This window comes from Phyllostomus hastatus, unplaced genomic scaffold (assembly GCF_019186645.2).
Source record: "Phyllostomus hastatus isolate PE091 unplaced genomic scaffold, TTU_PhHast_1.1 phas_contig_58, whole genome shotgun sequence".
Lineage (NCBI taxonomy): Eukaryota > Metazoa > Chordata > Mammalia > Chiroptera > Phyllostomidae > Phyllostomus > Phyllostomus hastatus.
In genome coordinates, this window is record NW_025333916.1 from 59,020,890 (window position 1) to 59,042,286 (window position 21,397).

Genomic DNA, 21,397 nt, shown 5'->3' on the forward strand with positions numbered 1-21,397 from the left:
CACGGAAAAGCCTAGCCGTTTATTTCCTGGTGGCTCAGGGAAGGACGCTGATCTCTTTACACCTTCTCAGGAGGGTCTGCAAGGCAGCCTCGGCTGCCCTCTGGACGCTGATGCAGGGGTCTTGCCGCAGTTCTTGGAGCCCTGAAATGGAGAGAATGGGAGTGAGCCCCGGGAGTGAGGAATGCCCAGGCTGAGCTGGGCCGTGCTGTGCGGCTCCCCGCTGGGGAGCAAGGCGGGCTTCAGGCTCACGTGTGGCCGGGAAAGGTAGGATTTGGGAACCACGAGCTGAAATAAGGCAAGAGAAGATCCTGACCCTGAGATCAAAGGACCACTGGGAAACTGTAGTCTCCTGGGTATGATGCCTGTACAGGCGTGGAGCTGGGATTATTTTACACCCTGGGAAATGTCCAGGGGGCATCTAGGGAGCTTCTGGGCGAACACGAAGCTTGGAGCCGCATTGGTTCCTCCCTCTCTCAGAATGCGCCGGCACACCGGGCAGAAGCTGGGGCTGGTACTCACGCATGTTCAGTTGTTCTCTGTCTAACGACTCCACGTATTGGTTGGTCAAATTGAGAACAATGGCATCTAAAATCAACAGGAGAGAAGGGGACTGAATCATCACAGAGGAGGAGGCCACGCGCCTGGTCCAAGGTTCAGTGGTCTGGCTAGCGAATGAGCAAACTCCAACTCCCCCTGCACCCCGGGGTGACGCGAGGCTCATGCGTCTGGGGTCCTGAGTGTCGTGTCGGGAATGGTCACTCCCTCGATGAGTATTTGAGAAAGCTCACGCTATGTCCTCCCAGGGAGTGTGCCATTCATTGTCAGGGTTTCCAGCGTGTGTAAGATATGGCCCCCATCTTCAAAAAGTTTATGACATAATTGGGGGTCCTATACATGATCCAGTAAAGAATCCTCACTCTTTAAAGTGGCCAGCTCGTGGGCCTGTGCACTGTGGGCCTGATCAGTGGGAACAGGCATCATGCTAGGGCTTAGATTGTCATGACAGGAGGGTCCTTGGAGACTCACGCACTTTCCTCTCTTATTTTACAGGTCAGACAAAGAAGCGACACTGACAAGAGACGTGAATGGTCCAGACTCACGCAGCAGAGCCAAGGTCTGCTGGCGCGGGTCCCAAGGCACCTCCCCCTTGTATCGTGTTGCTGCCAAGGCTCTCAGCTGCACCTGAGCTCGAGCGTATTGTTTTATGATAAGAGGTGATACAAAGGAAAACATTTAGGCAGGGGGCAGCAGGCTCGGAGCAAGGGCTTGGGGAAAAGAAGGAGCAATGACTTGGGACCGGAAGAAGCACAAAGGGCCCAGGATGGAGAGTGGGGGTTGAAAAGACAGAAGATACTGTAGGCTTTCATGCACAAAAGAGCACAGGTTTGCTCCTTGCCGGGGAGATGTTGCAAGACAAAATTTCCTTCCTCCCTTCCTTCCTTTCCTTCCTTCCTTCCTTCCTTCCTTCCTTCCTTCCTTCCTTCCTTCCTTCCTTCCTTCCTTGTCATACCTATTGCTCCAGTGTCCATGTTGGAGCAGCTGCAGTCAGAGAGCAGACTCACCTGAGTGGGGGCGTGGCCCGCTCTCACCTGTGAGTTTGATGGCCGAGCTCCTAATCATCTCCCAGCTGCTGCTGAAGAAGGGGAAGGAGTGTGTGTGCAGGATCCACAGAATTTCCTGGTTTTTCTTGGCCTAGAAGAGAAGGGAATTGCAAAGAGGGAAACCGGAAGGGGACCCCTTACAGAAATCAGCAGCCCGGAGGCCCTAAGGAGGAAGCTCTAAAGGCCAGTGCAGCTCACACAGCCATTAATGATTCTCTCAGGCGGTTCCAACCTAAGTTGAACCAGAAAAGTACTGGGCTTATGGGACACATCAACAGAGGTGTCTCAGGAATCAAGGAGAACAGAGTCCAGCCAGGACTTGGGAACTATGGCGGGATACCAAGGATCTCTGCCATCCTTCCAACATACTTCTGCGTCTCGCTGGAGCTCCCTTGCCCTGTTGGTTGTCCTTCTGGGATGGGCGGGGACCCTTGCCTGCATTGTTTTCCAGGCAGCGTTGACAGCACACTCACCAGTTTTGCACAGAATTGCCTATAGAAATCTCGGGCCCTTGGTGGATCCTGACCATCAAGGAGATTATCTAAGACCCCATAGAGTTCCTGGAGGCCCAGAAAGGGGATGGAGACAGTCAAGGCATCGTGGCAAGCCTGCAAGACAGAGTTTTCTGCATCACAGTCCGTAGCGCCGGCTCCCCTTCCAGAGGGTGAACTGCTGACTAGTGCTGGGAAAGGAGCAATGTCAGTGATGGGAAGGGCTTCCTGGTCCATATGGGCACCTTCCCAGTGTCAAGGGAGGAAGAGCAAACTCTGGAAGAGCTGGAGAGAGAGAAGCCAGGAGTGGAGAAGTGGCTTTCTGGGTCGGATGGGGCACACGGCACATCCGGCCGCGGGGGAGGAGAAGGGACAGTTGTCTGCAAGGGCCACTTACAGCTCCAACTTTGGGGTTGGGATCCCAGAGGTGGAGAAGGAACGATATCATGCTCTTTTTAATTTCCTCCGCAAAAAACATCTTCCACCTTCTCCCTGTTAGGGATGCCAGATTCTCAAATAAGACGATGGCAGTCAGTCTCACATCGTCCTGTTCCTGTGGCGACAGATGCAAGTCCTGGGTGAGTCCCCCTTTCGGGCCATTTCCATCCGGCACGCCCAGCTCCAGCCCCACCCTGCCTGGGGCGGCCGGGTCACAGCCCCAGCCGTTCCTCTTCCAGCAGCTCTCTGACCCGCACTCACTACGAGGGTTCTGATGGCCGAGGGCCCGGGTTCTAAGTGATGCCGTGCAAGGGGAGACATGGCTTCTGCCTCTGAGTGGCCGATGGGGAAACGTGACCACAGGAATGGGAAGCAGGAGCAGAAAGCCAGGACAGGGCTGCTGTTTATTTTTTATTTATACAAGTCGGCCTGACCGCCGCCTGGGCGTGAGTTACGGGGCCTCTCACCCAGATTCCCCAAGGCCTGGGACCTTCTCCAAGATTCCAGATCCTTTCTAACGGAATTACAGGCCGCTCAGAAATTCGGACTTTGGGTCTCAGAGAGAAGGGACAAACAAAAAATGTGTTTAGCCCCATTCTTGTGTATGTGGAGTGAAGGAACTTTTTTGCTTGTCTTCCTGGATGGCAGGCCGTGACCCTAAAAACGGAAGGGTAAGGTGGTGGAGAAAGACACCCTTCTATTGTCTCTGATACTTGGCTGATGAGGTTCAGAGTTGTAACAGACTGGGGAATTTTCTGGAGAGTTTTCCCTGACCCAGGTCTAGAAAATTAGTGTAAAACCCCTGTGTGGGGGCACCGGGATGAAAGGACAAGTCCCGAGGAGCACAATGTTGTTTATAGACCAGCAGTCAACGCGGGCGCACCAGAGCTTTGCCTGAATGCGGGGGCGGGAGACAGAGGAGTTCGTTTCGATGGCGAACTGCCCATGTGTGAGGGCACGCAAACCAAACGCCGCAAAAAAGGAGCCTGATGAAGATCCCCCAGAAAAAAGAAAGACGGACTGTTGCGAAAGGGCCAGAAAAGTGAAACAAAAACATGAGACATGACCTCGTATGGTAGAAATGTTCTTTACACGGACTAGGGATGCGATCAGGATACAGATGTTTAAAAAGTGTCATTTTTGAAAAGAAAGCAGACCAATCACAAAGTACCCAAAAGGCATTTACTTTAAAAAAAAATCTGAATTTTTCAAAATCGATGACCTGAAGATAGGTTAAGGAAGAATCGGCGGACCGGGAGCGTGAAAGAGCGGAAAAGAGAAGTGCCACAGCGTTTCGGGTGCCGGGAGAGGCCCTGGGTCCGATGACCTTGTGGGAGTTGGGAAGACGGACGCACAGAGCGTGGGCAGATTGCTCAGCGTGACGGCGTGGGAGAGAGCAGCGAGCTGGGCCTGGGCACGGGGCGGTGGCCACATGTTCAGTTCCCCCATTTCACCGAAGTGTTGCCGTGTTCTGAGAAGCCCAGGAAAACACTTAAATATTGGGGAAAAAAGAAGGGGGAATTTGGAGATTACAAAATTGTATGTTTAATCTATAGACAATATAGGGACAAGCATCATAGAGTTACATATATTTGCAGCAAGAGAGCATTGCTGGAGAGTAAATTGCATGTCATCGCTAAGACTCAAGTTTCATCAAACTTTTATGCAAACACAATAGGAACTGATACCTATTAAGAATGAGAAAGGTCGAACCTAACAACCTGCAAGACTTGAGACTTTATGTTCTGCCATAAGAGGGAAAAACACTATCTTTCCATAAGTGTCCTTGTGATTGATTACTGCAGGCTCAGATCCAAAAAAAACAAAAACAAAAACTCATCGCTGAGTCCACAACACCAGAGGGAAACCCAGCAGACAGATGGGGCTCCACAGGGACGACCCGAGCCCCTCGTTAAAGATCATCACCAGCCGTCTGTGCGATGAGAAAAAAAGTAGCTGGAAAGGAGCAGCTCCTTTCAAAGGGCTGGTTTAAGCTAGCGCGTGAGTAAACAAGGGCCACTGAATACCCACAACGGGAGAGTGGTGGACTGTAGGCTTACAGCGCAGGCTGGCATCTAGAGGTCTGTATGGCTAAGAAACTTTGCCCAAGAGTCAGGAAGAAAGGACCAGATTTAAAGGAAAGAAATGGAGTGAGTGAACCAGAAAAGTGTGGACGTGAGAGGTAATTTTTTTCTTTAGGTTCTATTCCATGCTTCTCAGGCCTCGTGTAGAGATACAATACAGTTGCTGGCTTGTAAAATACTTAAGGAGCTGAAAAATTGGGTTTGTGATGAATAGTGAAGGAAATGAAGACTTTCCAGGCTGGAGACTGGAGGGAAATAAGTCATGTAATTAAGCCTTAATGTTTCTGAAGGAGGCGGCCAGCAGTCTTCCGTCTCCTCGGACAGTGCAGAACATAGGGTTGGATCACAGACACAGACATCGAAGTCAGACGTGGAGTCGATTTGTACACCGTGACGGTGCACACGCCAAAAACAAACAATCAAACCAAGTTTCCCAGAAGTTCTAAAGGAACATGGCCTTCCCTGGCCCCGGATCGCTGCCTGGTATTTTTTGAGATCAGGGCTATGGACTAGATCAGGGGGTCGACAAACTCTTCCCTGAAAGGCCGGACAGGAAGTCGTCCGGCCTTTTGCGGGGCATCTGGTTTCTGTAACAGCTAATCAGCTCTGCGGATGAGATGGGAAAGCCGCCACAGGCATTTGGGCAACCAGTGAGCGTGGCTGTGTTCCAGAGAAACTCGATTTGCGGGAAGATGCTCTGGGCTAAATCTGGCCCTCGAGCTACGGTTCCTGCTGACTCCTGGACGAAATGAGCCACATGAGCGTTTGGAGTCTTTATAACTCTCGGATGTGGAAAAGATGGGGTTCGAGGTGACAGCATCACCCCCGGGCCCCTACCTCTGTACTGAGTGTAACTCACAGTCCTAACGTGTGTTCCCCCCAAAGCAAACTTGGACAGTGAGGATGTAGGCGTAAGTAATTATTTGGGAGGCGAGCCCAGGCAGCATAATGGGACAGGGAAGAGACAAAAGCTACGAAAGGGAACATTGATGAGTGTGTTACCCTTGTAGGAAGGTGGAGCTCAGTCCCGAGGGGTGAGAAAGCTGGGGAGTTTTGCTACAAACTCCTGCTTCTTATCATCTGAGGGTCCTTCCCCAAGGTCGGGCCCAGCCTGCTCAGACCCATGATGATTCCTGGGCCAGAGAGTACCCTTCGACAGAGACGCAGGAAGCCGACAGCCTTCTCAGGAATTGTTCAGGTGACCCCTGGGCAGGTGACCTCAGGGCCAGCACAAGGAATATGGATGGGACACTGACATGGTCTGCTACAAGCACTACCTGGACCTCTCGAGTTCGCTCACTTCTCCTGGGGAGGGAAGGTTCCTGAGCAGGCTCACTTACGTCTTCAAAGAAGGTTCTCGTTTGCAGCACTATCTCTTTGAAGTAGAAGCTCACGTCTCGGTCCGTGAGCAGCTCCAGGATCTTCTTCAGAGCCTTCAGGCTCTCACAGACGACCTCGGTGCGGGCCAGGTGGTACAGGCCTCTGATGATAGACTCCAATATTATCTGCTTATGCTTCTTCACCTGTTTTGAAGTAAGCTCTTTTAGTGTCAAAGGCTGTTGTATGTGTGTGCCTGGAATAAGGGGAGAAGGCCCCAGGGAAGAGGACTGAAATTCTGTTGGGGTCACAAGCCCTTCAGATCAAGAGCTACAGGTTTAGCCATTTGTTTGGAATCGTGCTTGATCGCTTTGCGACCACAAACAGAAGGTGTGGGTTAGTCCGTAAGTATTTCAGACTCTGCTTAAATAAACGATCCCCCCCACCCTCACCCCCCGTTACCTTGTGGGGGGCGCCGGAAGCCGTGTTGCCGAGCCCCCGGATGGCCATTTGCCTGAGAGTGGCGTTGGAGTCCCAGGCGCTCTGGTCCATCAGGATGAGCACGTTCCGTAGATTCCAGTGCTTCCACAGGACCGGCTCCTTCATGAGCTGCAGGAGGGACACAGCCCTCCCCTTCAGGTGAGGGAGTGGCTGCCCTCGGGAGAGTGCCAGAGGCCTCCCAACTCCAGCTGGAGAGGGGGTGGCCACTGCCCGTGGAGCAGAGGACGAAGAGCCCGCAGGTGGGCCAGCCAGTCCTGCAGAAACTAAGCTCCGGGTGGGAGCAGCCCGCAGGTCAAGGTTCCCCAGGGATGAGACGAGAATCCCTCGCTAAGGAGAGGCTTCTGATTAAGGTAAGTGGAACAAACAGGGCAGGGAAAAGGGGGGTTTTCCTTCTCTGGATCAACTGGGACTGCCTTTACCCCAGAGGGAGGGGGGCAGTAACAGATGCCTGTTGGTTACTTTTTGTGTTGTCCCTCTTGTATTTACTCTCTGCCCTTCTGTGTCCTGGGAGGCTGACTTCTGCAGACTGGAGGAAGGGAGGAAGTTGGGGTGGGTTCTTTTCTTTTTCCCTCTCACTCCCTGCTCAGGTAACCAAGGCCCTGGCCGGTCCCCTGTCTCCCCTGCAAGGTCCCTGAGAGAAACACCCAGGGGACGTCCCCTCGAGCCCGCGGAGACGCGGCTGGCCTTGCCTCGGAGAAGAACGCCATGCCCGTGATGCGGTAGTTCTCCGAAGAGGAGGTGAGCGACCAGTGCAGCTGCTCCATGATGGCCAGGATGATTCTCTGCTGCCACACGGCCGTGCTCCTGGAAAACGCACGCGTCTGGTTGTAACGGGGGCTCCCTTCCTCCTCAGCAGTGGGGGGGATCCTAGCCTCTGTCTCTCCCAGGAAAATAAATCCTCTAAACAGGGATGTTCAAGGAAAGAGCTCCAAGGCTTCCCCTTTAAGATTGCCCACCGTGTGCCCAGTTTAAGTGTGGTTGGCCTAGGACTGTTCGATATTTTGCTTTCTTTTTCTTTAGGGAGTGGTAAGCTCTGGGCTGATCCTACCACCCCTTCCCAAACCCCTTTGCTCCTTCTTCTCTGCTTCTTCTCCTTGGCCACACACACAAGCCCTTGGTGAGTCCATTGCTCCCAGTCAAGTCGCCTGCACTGCATCTTTTTTTTTTTTTTTTTTACTCCATTTCTAGTGTTCTCCTCTGCAGCCAGCCTGGGACACCTGCGCGTTACCTGGCCAGTGCGCACACGCCGAGGTGGTGGGTACTGGGGCTGTGGAGCAGCGTCCACACGTTGTCCCCTTCGTCCGACTCCACGGCGAAGCCCCCTCTCACGGCCTGGGCCTGCACGCACTTCAGGGTGGCCGTCGAGAGCCTGCGGGAGCCGGGTGGCAGCGCCAGAGGAAGTCAGCCCTGTACCGGGAGCCTGAGCCTCGGCTTCCCCGGGCCACCCTTCCCCTCCCCTGCAGCACTCCCTGGCTCCTGCCCGAATGTATGGTGCGCAAGGGAACCAACGGGCGGGTGGGCTGGCCTCATGCTTTCGTCAAAGGGAACATGGAGGGGATTGGAGCTGGGCGATAATGCCACTAAATCTCGTCAGCCTCTCCTGAGAAAATAAAGCCCTAAGGATGGAAGGTGAATTCCGCGTCGCATTTCGCTGATTCGGGAACAGCGCCTCGGGGATCAGGACGCATCCTGCAGTGGACAGTGTGCTGCCATTGGTGGCCGGCCGGTAGCTGGGACGTGGCTGCTGTTGTCTGTGCACGCACATGCGCACGCACACACACGCACAAACACACGCGCATGGATTGGGGGATGGCTTTTTATACTGATGCCATTTTAGTGAAGTTACATGTACTGTGGAAACTACACAGGTTGTGCCTGACTGCTATTTAAACCGTCTTTTTAATGTTGATTTGACCTTGGAATGAAAAGTTATGCAAAAGAGCGGGGAAACGGAGCAATGTGATATGGGAGAAAAATGTATGTCTACTAATCCTAAACTAGCTCTTTGGATAAAAATAAAATACAGTTTTAAACTTTAAGAAAGCATTGATCCATGGCTTAATTGTTTTGTTGTTTTCCTTTCTCAACAGTACACAAAATCAAGTTGCTTCCTTCAATGGGCAAAGTCTTAGCTTTGCTGAAATATGGTTTTTGTTTTCCTTCTTTCCCTGGTGGCCTTGCGCACTGTAGAATGCCAGCTTTCCTCAAAAGGTCTCAGTGAAAGAAACCAGAGGAAACAGAGCGGGCCCTTGGGGGAAGAAGACGCAGCTGCTTATTTGTGCTGTGACATTGTGGGCAATCACACTGGGTGTTGTCGGCTCAGGGAGAATCTCTCCGAGGCTTAGGGATGCAGAGCGGCGGAGCCTTGCTTTCCCACAGGTAGTTGAGGCCATGCCAGAAGGCACAGGCCTTGACTCCTGCATCCCCGTGCTTCTGGACCTGGGACGAGGACACTCTGGAGGGCACGCCCGCGCGGCCACTCACCTGCAGGGGTCCGCGACCTGCTGCCGCTCCCCTTGCTGCATCACCCGCCGCCGGAAGCTCAGGGTGGAAGTGGGCATGGCCTGGCCCAGCGTGCAGCTGACCAGCTTCAGGAGCAGTGTGAACAGCTCTGGGTACAGGCCTGTCACAGGGGTGCCTATCGACACGACTTCGTGGATGGCGCAGGCCACCTGAGGGGGGAAAGGGCCTTGTGGTGGGACAGGCTCCTTTCCTCCGAGGTCGTCCTCCCGCTGGACCGGTGGGCAACTTTGTTCCCCGCCCCCCATGACTGCCTCCTGAGTTGACCACATTCACGGTAAAAACACAGAAAAGGCGGGGAGGGATGTGGGGTCTGTCTGGACACTTGTCAGCTCGGACTGTGTTTCTGTCTCAGGGCTGCCGTGTTCGGCGACCCCCGACTCCAGGGGCCACCAGTCAGGTGCAACGAAATGCTTCCCAGCAGTGGGGGCTCTCTTAACACAAAAGGGTGCCTCGGATATCTTGGGGACAAATTTGGAAATACAGGGACCCAGATTTTCTTTGGGCTGATGAGAAATTTGCTTCTAACAATGGCAGCCGCAGGCAAAACGACTGCCATCTTTGTCCGGACTTGACTGAACATCAGGGCCCGAGAGGACACGCGCGATGAATGAATGGATGGCACACCCCCAAGCTCCAGGCGGGGGCGCTCACGGAGTGGGGCCCCGTTCCAGACACGTGGCGGGCTGGCCAACTCACCGCGATCGCGTCCATGCCGGCCAGGTCATCTTCCAGACTGTTCTCCAGCTTGTCTGTCAGGGCTCGCAGGAGTTTACTGCTGGACGCCGGGTTCTCCGCCAGAGCCTTCCACAGTGTCTTTGTGTCCCTAGGGCAGCGAGGCGGGGGCTGGTGAGGCCCAGCTCCTTGGAGTGCGAGCTGTTCCCTCCGACTCACTCTAAAACCACGTGATGACTGACCAAATCCTCAAGGGCAGATGGACATGTCAGCACGCCGGGGGATAATGAGGATGTTTTATTTAACAACCCTGCATTCCGGCCTCGGATCCCTGTTAATGTCCATCAAGACGGAAACCTATAAATAGGTGTATTCTGGGCAACCAGAAAGAGGAAGAATATTCACTTTTTAATACTAATTCCTATGGTGTGTTTAAGAAAAATCTCATTCTCATTCAAGGAGCATATATAGGGAAAACACCACTTGTGATTCAAACTCTAATTTTTAAATTATTATCCGGCCTGATTTACTCCCTTCCTCTCACGGGACGACCCCTTTCCCGTGCCTTGCGGAGTGCGGCCTTTCCCTCCGGGAGAAGGGGTTAGGGCTGGCCGGGCCCTACCTGTCGAAGGGCAGAGGCTTCTGCAGGAGGCTGGTGACGACGGCCTCCGTGTGGAAGCTGGCCATCTGGGAGATGGCTTCCAGCATGAACTGGAAGCTCTCCTCCTTCTGCCTGAGGACCGGCATGTGGTAGTAAAGGATGCTCAGGATATCCAGCAGCTGAGAGGGAGAAGCCAACGCGAACACTCAGTTGCTGTTTTCCTTCTATGTGGAAGGCTCAGGGCTTCTCTGGTCGGCACATTGGCGGTTGATGAATTATAAAAACTGTTAAACATGATCATTAATTCTATGCACGGTCATTCTACGCACGGCCTTTTCTCTTATTCGGGAGAATTATTGATGAATTGGGTAATTATTCTTAAACATTTTAGTAACTACTTCGTGAAAGGCTGCTTGATGCCAGGTGTGGCGCCGAGTTGAGCGCCGTGCGGAGTTGGCCCGAGACAGGTAAGATGCAGCCCTCCCCCAGAAGAAACGGGTGGTCCGATAAAGGCTCTTAGGCACATACTCAAAGGCTTGTGCAGAAGACGGTGTGTGACTAGTGCTGCACAAGCAATGCACAGGGCCGGCAGGGAATGCAGAAGTAACTGAGGTTGCTGTGGAGAGACCCCTCGTCTGGGTTTTCGAGGACACACAGCAGTTTCAAAAGGCAAGGGTGGGGGGAGGTGGTGGCGAGAGGCAGCCGCATCAGAAAGAATACAGGTGAAGATGTAAAGTCAAAAAGCAGGAGACCAGGTGGAGCACAGAGGGTTTTTTAGAGCAGTGACACTGTTTCATATGACACAAGAGTGGTAGACACGTGCCATTATGTATTTGTCAACACCAAGAGTGAACCCCAACTATGGACTTTGGGTGCTTAGATCTTGTGTCGATGTAGGTTCGTCAGTTGAGCCTGTGTGGGGGCGGGAGCTATTGGGGGGGACTCTGTGCTTTCTGCTCAACTTTGCTCTAAAAGATAAAATCTACATCCTGAGCATATCATGCTAAACAAAGTGTCAGACAGAAATATTTAAGAACCATATAATTTTACTCATATGTTAGATATAAAACTGAAAGCAACAAACGAACACATAAGCAAAACAAACAAAAACTCACAGACACAGAGAACGGGATGGCGGTGACCAGAGGGAGGGGGCTGGGAGGGGTCAACATGGGGAAAGGGGCTGAAATATACGGTGACCGAAAATGGTTTGACTTTGGGTGGCGGACTCACGATGCAACACACAGATGATGTGTCACAGAATCGTACACCTGAAACCTGTATAATCTTACTACCCATTGTCACCTCAATACATTTAATTTAAAAATAAAATTTAAAAATCTCTATAAAAAACAGCATGAGATCATGGGTATAAGCAAATGCAGAAAAGACTTTAGGAGCCGCAGAATGGTGTAGTTCAGCGTGCAGAGAGAATGAACGCCATAAAAAGAGGACCATGGGGAAGATGAAACCAGATCCCAGAGGGCACCGAAGGCTGCCGTTACGAATTTGGATGTTACTCTGCAAGTAGCATGGAATGATATTATATATTCGGATTGTTGACTTGGAGAAGGGTGTGTCTCTATGGTGAAGTAACTTTGCTTCTTGTAGTTGTTTCCCTCACTTATTTTGGATAGAAAGTTTTAGGTTAAGCATAACATGATTACTACGGAGTCTCATTTCAATGATTCTTGGAGAAGATTTAAGTCCCTTTTGTATCCTTTTATGTATTGTGTGAGTAACTCTCTTTTATGCTAAACACACAAATTCATGAACATTCTACATTTATTAACCTTTGATTCTCCCATGCTTAGCTCAGTGCCTTCCAATTGTATGTAGTCAATAAATGTTTCTGAAAAAAAAACAAACAAACAACTGACTGGGAAGTAATTAACATAGAGGCCGTTTGTAAGAGTCATGTGTTAGCGAATTCTTTGACTTAGGACAGTGACGCTGGGCTGTGGGGAGCATAGCTTATTCCTCCCAGTCTCCTTGGAATGCCTGCATTGAGTTAAAGAGTCTTTTCCTTCTTACTAATCTTTGAGTTGTTTGTACTCTGCTTCCAACTCTGAGACAGAATAGAACATATCCATTTGGAGCTCTTAGCCAAGCTTCCTCAATGGAAACCCTGTTTTCTCAGCTTCCCTCTCCAGCTGGGAAAAAGGATGGAGGATTTTCCCCTCGATCAGTTCCTCAAGGACAGCCCTCCTTCCCCCAGAACAGGTTCTAAGGTATCTGGAAGACCAGCCAGCAGAGTGCCAGCAGCCTTAGAGGCCGTCCTGGCCCTCAGTGGCCACCCCAAAGGCATTCACATGGTCACTCTCATGCTCGAAGGTCTAACAGCCCAGTTTTCCATAATCCAAATGTCCCTGGTTCAGAGCTGCTTTCTCTGGCCAACAAAGGACAGTTTGGAAGGTGTTTGTGATTGCAGATCAGAGAGGCAGTCCGTCAGCACGGGCCTGGTTGTTGACACACAGCTGGGGCCCCTGCGGAGACCTCCTGAGGATCCGTGTGCTGTGTCTGCTGCCCATCAGAGGACAAGGTGAGAAGCGACCGCCGAGTGGCATTGCAGAGGCGCCGCAGTTTGGCTCGGCTGCCCGACCGGCCGTCAGTTTACCTGGTCCTCCAGAGCAGCTCCCTGCTCCTTCAGGGCGGTGGTCATCCACACGCCACAGGCCGTTGTGCACGAGGGGCCGAGCGTCTCCAGCCCGTCCAGGATTTCCTCCAGGAACACGACCATTTCTTCGCTTGGGATGAGCTTAGTGACCATCTGAGAAGGTGCCAGAAACACTCATGTTAGCAACCGCCACCCTTCACGTCTGAACACGTACAGCGTGCTGTCACTCCTTGCTTTTGCCTATTGGAGACCAAGGCCTTGGCAAATAGTGAGCATGGGACTTAGACACTGAAGAAAACACTCAGAATGGACACAGACATGACCTTCTACCTCTAAGCAACATTTCCCTGGGGTTGCCTTTTTATTATTTTACACGTATCCAGTCCCAGGCCTGCGGATGCAATATTCTCTCCACACTAAGGTTGCAGGACGCTCCGTAGGGGAAAAATGATGTACAATGTGTACATAGTAATTTGTATGCTCCAAAGTACTTCACAGACCTTCCCTACAGCATGGAAGTGAGTCTCGTGTCTGCCAAAGACTGGCTAAGACAAACCATGACGAGCCCAGTAGTTTGCTCTTCTGTCTCAATGTTAAGAGTAGTCGATCACATGTCCAGAAATGTAAAGCTTTGCAGTTTGGTCTTTACATACAAAAACTATACAGAATGGTGGTTGATAGCAGTGTGTGAGCATGGGGGTGTGTGTGTGTGTGTGTGTGTGTGTGTGTGTGTGTGTTTGTGTGAGTGTATGAAAAGTCAGCAGTTTGAAAGAATTCCAGGAGCATTACTCGGGGCTTTAACCAAGTAAGGCGGTCATAATTACGGGTCTTTGGTAGGAAAACCTTCCTGTTCACAGCCGACTCCGCCTGTATTAAGTGGGCTGAGGTGGGCTGAGCAGAACCACCCTTGGGAGGAACTGAGTTCCTGTCCGTGAGCACTGGCGTGTCCTGGCTGGTGTGAGACTTCCCATTGTCCCCAGATCAAAGGGCAAGGCTAGCGTGTCTGTTCTACATGGCACCAAATGCCAAGCTCAGTGGCTACCTTTTTTCCTTCCTTCCTTCCTTCTTTCCTTTTTTTAAAATAATACATTGTGATGGGTGTTCGTCTAGGAAGAAAGGGAATTTATGTCTTTGAGCCCCTATCCTGTGTCAGATACTTCCTTAGGCTCCTGAGCTATGTTCCCCCCAACCCCCACCTTGCTTCTCTCCCATATTCTGATGTTTTTCTCACTGTCATCACTGCTGCCTTGTTAGTCCGAGTCACCTAATCTCACACCTAGATGCTTGTAGTTTTCTGCAAAGTTGGCTCACTAATGTCACTCTCGCCGGCCTATTTTCTAGGGTAAACACGGCAGTTGGACACTTCAGAAATCAAAATTTAGTTAGTTCCTCCTCAGAGAACTATCGCTAACCCATAAAAGGCTTTTTGCAAATTAGATAAAGGTGTCCTGTCCTCAATTCTGACTGATTTTGTTGGACTCTTCATTGCCATTTGTGGGTCGTCGCCAGAATACACACAAATCCACAATGTCTGCTTTAGACCAGATGCCGCCTCCCGTGGGGGTGCCCTTGTGTGTTCTCCTCAGGCGGCACAGCTACAGGGGGTCGTCCTGACCCTTCTGCCCCTTAAATCTGAAGCCTCCACTGGCTTTAGATTTCAATTGCGTAAAAGCCAGGGTCCTTACCGAGGCTTGGCAGGTTCCTGAACTGGCCCTGGGCTGTCTCTTGGACCTCGTTATCTGCTTTTTTCCCCAACACCAGGTGTTTGCACCTGCCGCTCCCTCTCTGCCTGGAGTGCCCTTTTCCCCTGGTCTGCCTGCTTGTCTCTTTCAGAGTGACGATCTCGGGGGGATCACCCCTTCCTGACCTGACTTTATTTTGCTCAGCAGTCACTACCTGACATGGTGTCTATTTGGTGGACTCCCTCTACTAGGATGTAAGCCCGGTGAGTGCAGGCATTTTGTCCTTCTCTGTTCTCAGAGCTTAGGCCGAAGTCTGGCACATGGTAGGTGCACAGGGCATATTAGGTGAATACATGGATGATTGAATAAATGGACGATTGATCGACTCGTCCTCACGACAACTCTGACAGGCAGTCCAGGAAGTTTTTTGGAGATAAGGATTTGGAGCTTCGAGCAGTGCACACGGAGTCCACCTGACTGACCCCACAGCCCTTGTCCCTTCACCTCCACCCCACTGCCTTCCTCCACCTGCAGAGGACCACTTGCTTGGCTGATGAGGTTTCCTGGACTGTGAAATGAGCAGTAGCAAGCTTCGACTGGGCACATGTCAACCCAGAGCTCGCAAATGACAGGACAAAGGGCTTCCGTTTGGCCTGGGTGGCTCTACTACTGCCCTCTTCGGTAGCGAGATATACACACTTACTCACTTGAAAGTCCACCAGAATCACCTTGACACCCCTTGGCCAGGCCTCCGTGTCTATTACCTTTGCTATTTTAGAAGAAATCTTGATCTGGACCTGCACGTCATCACACTGTAGCCCTTCCTGCAAATCCTGCAGCCTCTCCATCTCCAAGTGAATACCTACAAGCAACAGTAGGAGACACAGGTAAGAGTTCAGGGACCTGAGAGACCTTGAAGAGGCTGGCTGTATTTCAATGCAATGCTCATTCCGCTGTGGGACACCATGAAGACCGTCTGACGAGACAGCGAACGTAAGAACAAACGTGTGCTGAGTAGTTTCTACCTGCCGGGCACCGTGTGGAATCCTCGCATACAATGACCTCACTTATTACCCAGAAAGGTCGTCTGCGGTAGACTCCCCTGTTACTGTCCCCATCTTGCAAATGAGAAAGCTGAGGCAGAAATAGGAAGCCATTTGGCCACATGATAGCGAGTAAAAAGTAGGGAAGCCAGGGTGTGTACCCTGGTCTGCCTGACACCCTGACAGCGATGCCCAGGCTCTCGCTGCTGAGCGGTCCTGCCGACCCCGTCGGCCTTCCCTCCTGCAGTGAGCCGCCGTGGGGGGGCTGCAGTGAGCCGCCGTGGGGGGACTGCAGCGAGCCGCCGTGGGGGGGGTTGCAGTGAGCCACTGTGGGGGGACGGGAAGGTCACTGGTAACAGGAGCGTCAGCACCTGCGTAGGTGCTTGCTGATCTCCATTTACAAAAGCAGGCCTAGGTTGTAATGATTTTCTGCTTGTTGTTTGAATATAGAGTAACTGTGGACACGCACGCCTGGATGGTTCGGCAGAAGGCCACCTGGCCTGGCAAACACGCAAAGACTTTAGGGCCACACAGACTTGAGCTCACAGCCCAGCCCCACGAGTCCAGCAGTCCAAGGTACCGGCACATTTTTGACCTCAGATGCCTCATCTCAAACTGACCGAGTCCCATCCATGAGTATCAAATGGGTATTTAATTTAGTATTACAGTCATTAATTATATCCAGTAGGTGTTTAATATTGATGTTCTTCCTTTCTACTCTGCTTACTTAATTAATCAGGAGAATGCGTTAAAGTGAATCACAAATTAGGGGATTTCTTGTTAACAAAGAGTGTTGGAAGACCTGAATTTTGCATCTTTCAAGGGAATACAGGGGGCTAAAGGCAGAAGAGGTAGAACAATAATGGAATTCACATTCCTTCCTTCCTCGGGGGTCCCCGCTTGAACACATTTCTTCTCTTACTGAAATGGTGCCTCCCTTCCTCGGATATGGATGAGCTGGGGAGGGAGGGAGGGAAGGAGAGGGAGAAGGAGAAACAGAGGAGAGGAAGCAGAGAGATACATACGTACAACGAGGAAAAACTGAGAGCGGTAGTTTCTCTTCGTGTGCCCCTCACTCACCTTTCATACAGAACAGAGCGATGGTGGAGCTGGCAGCGGCCTGGCGGATGGTGGGCAGGGTGTCGCAGGAGTGGGGAGCCAGAAGGCCCAGGAGCGAGCCGATTTTAAAGTTCCCTGGTGCCTGCGGGACAAAGGAGGCCCCCAAGGCAAGAGGGTGGCTCGATAATCCCTCCGCATATATCCCCAACCCTGGATATGCAGTCCCTGTTTTCTCTCTGCAGGTCCTTAGAATGACATCAAATCTTGGACTTACCCCTAAAGGGCGGTGGGAAAATAATTAACCGAGCGTGCAAAGACAACTAGATGCTGTTCCCAGGGGCTTGCCGCCCCCACCCCGCCGAGCGCTGGGAGACACCTGTCTGGAAAGCACTCCAGCTGGGACTGGAGACCCATCCTGCGTAAGAGTTTTGGATTCCAGGGGCCTCGGTGACTCCTGCTCTTAGCAAGCACTGATGCCTATTCATTCTAGAAGATCGCTCACCTCGACGTCATTTGTCAGCACTGTTGCGGTGATCTGGAAGGCTCTTTCTCTTTCCCAGTCTTTTTGTGAAACCAGCCACATTCGGAGAAGCTGTTGGTCAGAGAAGAAGCGTCCTTCCCTTGGTGCACTTCGCACGCACTCATTCTTGTCCTCCTGCTCTCGCTGCCACTCTCTCTCAGTCCCACCCCCTCTCTGCTTCGTCTGGAGCGGGGGCTCCCCTCCCCACGAACTATTTGTAAGTGGACCAGCCCTACATGGGCAGGGGAGGGTGAGTGGGCCAGAGTGGACACCTCCCTGCGAAGAAGATGACGTGGTTTTGAGTGGTGGATTGGCGCACAGATTCGGCGCGAGGGGGATCAGTTTGAGCAGTGGCCTTACTCACATTGAACATTTCCTGACAGTCCTCTGCTTTCACGTTATCCCACATCATGGTCCTCAGCAGCTTTCCCAGAGCATCCATGGACCGTTCGTAGAGAAACTGAAACCAGATGCGAGCGGGAGGGTGAGACGAAGGTCCCACTGGGTTCTTCCTTCCACTTGGGCGTCACTCCAGCTACCTTGATGTGTTCCTTGTCCTTGTCCGTCTCACCCTCGTTTCTGAGATTTTCCAGAGGTGGAAGGGGCACCAGCCTCCGAATGTTCTCTTCAAGAATGTTAAGGTGGTCATTTAGGGAGAGCCGTGGTTTCAGTTTACTGAAATGAGAACCACGTGGAGGAGTGGGCATCACGATGACACACAAAACCAGACCCGGTCAAGTCCCCCAAACTGCCTGTCATGTCTGAAGGGGTCAGATACACCCTCTGACATGTTGGGATGCTGAGGGAGGAGGTGACAGAAGCAGGGAGAGAGCGACTGGGGACACGGAATGAGACTGCACTAGTGACCATCATCAACACGCCTTGAGTATCATTCATCAGAGTTATAAGCAGCTTGCCGCTTGCTCTGCATTACTTAACCCTTTAGTAGATGACCTGTGATAACACGAGCCGTTTTGTTTGCACTAGTGCTCGTGTGTGTGTGTGTGTGTGAGAGAGAGAGAGAGAGAGAGAGAGAATTTCTAAGTTTGGAGCAGCGAGTTTACCAATTTCATCTGTTTTCTCAGGTTATATGTAGTGTCACACATACCAAAAGTTCTTATAAATGCACAAGTGAGTCAATGACCCCTTCCTCTCTCCCCCCTTTTTTTTAATATACATGAGGATATGAATAAACCTGGATACACCTTGGCAAAATGCAAATGTTCAATAAAACATGAACCATTCCATTTGTTATTAAATAAATGTAAATTAAGACAACCTGATACGACTTGTCAGCGACCAGATGAGTGAGAAAATGAGAAGTGATGACACTCCCCAGGCGGGCCATGTGACGCTGGCCCCCCACAGGGAGGAAAAGCCAGGAGCGGTGGGGACAGCTCTGTCGGGAAGGGGTAGGTAGATGGGCTGACACCTGTGCAGCAGTCTCTCATTGTTGCTATCTGGCTGACGTTTTCAACATCAACTGGCTGAGATATAATTTGGGCACAACAAACTACTTCCGTTGGAAGGGTGCAATGAAGTGATCTTACATCCGTGGAACAACCATTGTAATGAATACAAAACATGCCTAACACCCCCAGTTTTTCCGTATGCCCCTTGGCAGTTCTTCTCGCCCCAGGCAAACACCGATTTGCCTCTGTCGTTAGACGTTCGCTCTGACAAGTGTCCTGTCCAGGTGAGGGCCGCCACTAGCAACGTGTGCCTGCCGAACACTGGCGCTGTGGCTAGTCCGGGTTAAGATACCCTGCCATCCTAAAACACACTGGGTTTTAAATAGTTAGTAAGGAAAATTATGCAGATTGGTCCATTACTATTTTCTATATTGAATACATGTTGAAATAATATACTGGATATATAGGATTAAATAAAATAATTGTTTACATTCATTTGTTTCTTTTTACCCTTTTAAAAGTGGTTACTAGGAAATTTAAAATGACATATATGACTTGCATTGTGTTTTGACATCACAATACTGATCTAGGGTCTGGTTAATTTTTTTTTAAGATTTTATTTATTTATCTTTAGAGAGGAAAGGGAGGGAGAAAGAGAGAGAGAGAGAAACATCAATGTGCGGTTGCTGGGGGCTGTGGCCTGCAACCAAAGCATGTGCCCTGACTGGGAATCGAACCTGCGACACTTTGGTTCACAGCCCGCACTCAATCCACCAAGCTATGCTAGCCAGGGCAAATCTGGTTAATTCTTAATTCTCGTTCAAGCTTTATTAATTTGAGCCACGTGCCAATTTTCCTCACTTTGTAAACGTGGCAACCTACGCCTCCCCTGATCTGGCCTCTTCCCACCCTTCGGAGCAATCACGTAGCTGTGGTTCACATCTGTCGTGCCCAGTGGGCTCACACTCTGTCAGGGCAAGGCCGCATTTTGTTCGTTATCGTCTTTTTAGAATCTGGCTTAATGTGTGACACGTGGACAGACCTGGAGGACGCTATTCTAAGAGTAGTAAAGAAGGCACGAAACCCCAAATGTTGCATGATTCCACTTATGTTAGGTACCTAACACGTAGAATTCGTGGAGACAAAAAGTAGAAAGACGGTTTCCAGGGCCGGTGGGAGGTGGGCACGGAGGGTGGTTTAATGGGTGTAGGCTCCACAACGCGATGCAGCTGAACACCATCGAACTACGTACACTCCGAAATGACTAACGGGATAAACTTTGTTATGTGTATTTCAACACAGTTAAAACTTTTAAACATTTTAATTAAGAAACTGATGTTTGTGAAGAATTGGCAGTAATTTGGAAATAGAAAAGGTAGAAGTGAGGAAAAAGCAGGATGGAAAAGCATGTGCAGAGTAGGATCAGAACTAATCGATACGGACCGCTGCGTATAAAGACTTGAAGAAAACACATCAAAAAATGTTGAGAAGAGGGGGAGAAAATAGAGGTGATTTTATCATTTTTTAAAAAAAAGTTTCCTATAGTTTCCAAGTTTTAGCAATGAACTTACATTTCTTTTCCTGTAGGGAGGAAATATTATTTTTTAAAATTGACTTAAAACTAGTTTCTGCTTCAGGTTTATTGCTACTAACCAACCAGAATGTGATTAGAGCTTTTGCAATTTTGTTAACGGGAAGATAAAAATCTGCCTACAGGCCTAGACCTGGGAAGAAACATTTCTTTTGGAAAAGAAATTTCAGTCTCCCTGTGTCAATAAACACGATTTCTCTAAGTAGCTCTTCAGCCTCTGGCGGCCATCAAACGACGACCAGCCTGTCAGTTCTCCGAGTCGGGGAAGAGAAAGGGCCCCTGTTGGCAGTGACCCGCTGATGGACTGTGTGCGTGCTGTGGGCGGGGGGGGGCACACTGGGACCTGCGCTGATCCGCAAATCCGAAGGACATGGAGGAGGGAACGTTTGTGTTTTCTTTTCTTTTCTTTTCTTTTTTGTTTTTTTTTTTAAACATTTGAGTTGTTGATTTTTTTAAAAAATATTTTATTTATTTATTTTTAGAGAGGGAAGGGAGGGAGAAAGAGAGAGAGAGAGAAACATCAAGGTGCGGTTGCTGGGGGCCATGGCCTGCAACACAGGCATGTGCCCTGACTGGGAATCGAACCTGCGATGCTTTGGTTCGCAGCCGGTGCTCAATCCACTGAGCTACGCCTGCCAGGGCTGTTTTTTGGTTTTGTTTTTTTTTTTTCAATGAGAACAACAGAAAGTTCTCTACCTGAGGTACCTGATGGCGATCAAGGCTTTCCACCGAACGGGGCTGGCTAGGGCGTCCAGGGGCTCGTCCCTGATGAGGTCCTGCAGCACAGACAAGGAGGCGAAATGGTTCAGAGAGGACCGAGCGAGCGTCCGGGTGTAGCCACAGCCTCACGGGACCCTCGGGTGCCCTCGGGCAGAAGTACAGCGTGGATGTGTTCCTTGGGGCCGGCGAGTCAGTGTCACCCGTTTTTACAAAGACAGCCCTGCGCCCTGGGAAGGGACTCCTCGGGGCCCCGCCCACGTCCTCTCGGCCCACTCACCAGCATGTGACCGAGCAGCTGCTCTTTGTAGGAAAACTTGAACCCCTGATCCCCGGTGTCTTGGATGGCTATGCTGATCTCCGTGATGCTTCTTGTGAAACTCAGCTGCAGATCCATGTCCTAAAGCACAAACGATTCAAGGCACGAGCCGGGTCTTAGGCAGTGCTCCTGGTTCCGCAAACGTGTGGCTGAGGCCTGACACGGATGCCCAGGGGTGAGCGGCTCTGGCCCTATGGCCATCTCTACCT

The 21,397-nt window shown here is 51.0% G+C and overlaps 1 protein-coding gene across 1 annotated transcript in view; it reads right to left on the reverse strand.

The window, feature by feature from the left end:
* Positions 1-21,397, reverse strand: part of MROH2B (maestro heat like repeat family member 2B) — a 51,481-nt gene continuing 30,084 nt past the window's right edge. The window contains exons 23-42 of the mRNA XM_045847805.1: positions 21,150-21,269; positions 20,849-20,928; positions 17,689-17,824; positions 17,514-17,609; positions 17,132-17,221; positions 16,651-16,771; positions 15,292-15,389; positions 12,846-12,998; positions 10,250-10,407; positions 9,652-9,778; positions 8,917-9,104; positions 7,661-7,801; positions 7,122-7,236; positions 6,394-6,540; positions 5,955-6,137; positions 2,490-2,645; positions 2,075-2,209; positions 1,590-1,692; positions 520-585; positions 1-141 (exon numbers count right to left, since the gene is read on the reverse strand). Of these exons, the coding sequence (XP_045703761.1) occupies positions 35-141; positions 520-585; positions 1,590-1,692; positions 2,075-2,209; positions 2,490-2,645; positions 5,955-6,137; positions 6,394-6,540; positions 7,122-7,236; positions 7,661-7,801; positions 8,917-9,104; positions 9,652-9,778; positions 10,250-10,407; positions 12,846-12,998; positions 15,292-15,389; positions 16,651-16,771; positions 17,132-17,221; positions 17,514-17,609; positions 17,689-17,824; positions 20,849-20,928; positions 21,150-21,269 (2,520 nt within the window). The 3' untranslated portion in view covers positions 1-34. The remainder of the gene's footprint in view (positions 142-519; positions 586-1,589; positions 1,693-2,074; positions 2,210-2,489; positions 2,646-5,954; positions 6,138-6,393; positions 6,541-7,121; positions 7,237-7,660; positions 7,802-8,916; positions 9,105-9,651; positions 9,779-10,249; positions 10,408-12,845; positions 12,999-15,291; positions 15,390-16,650; positions 16,772-17,131; positions 17,222-17,513; positions 17,610-17,688; positions 17,825-20,848; positions 20,929-21,149; positions 21,270-21,397) is intronic.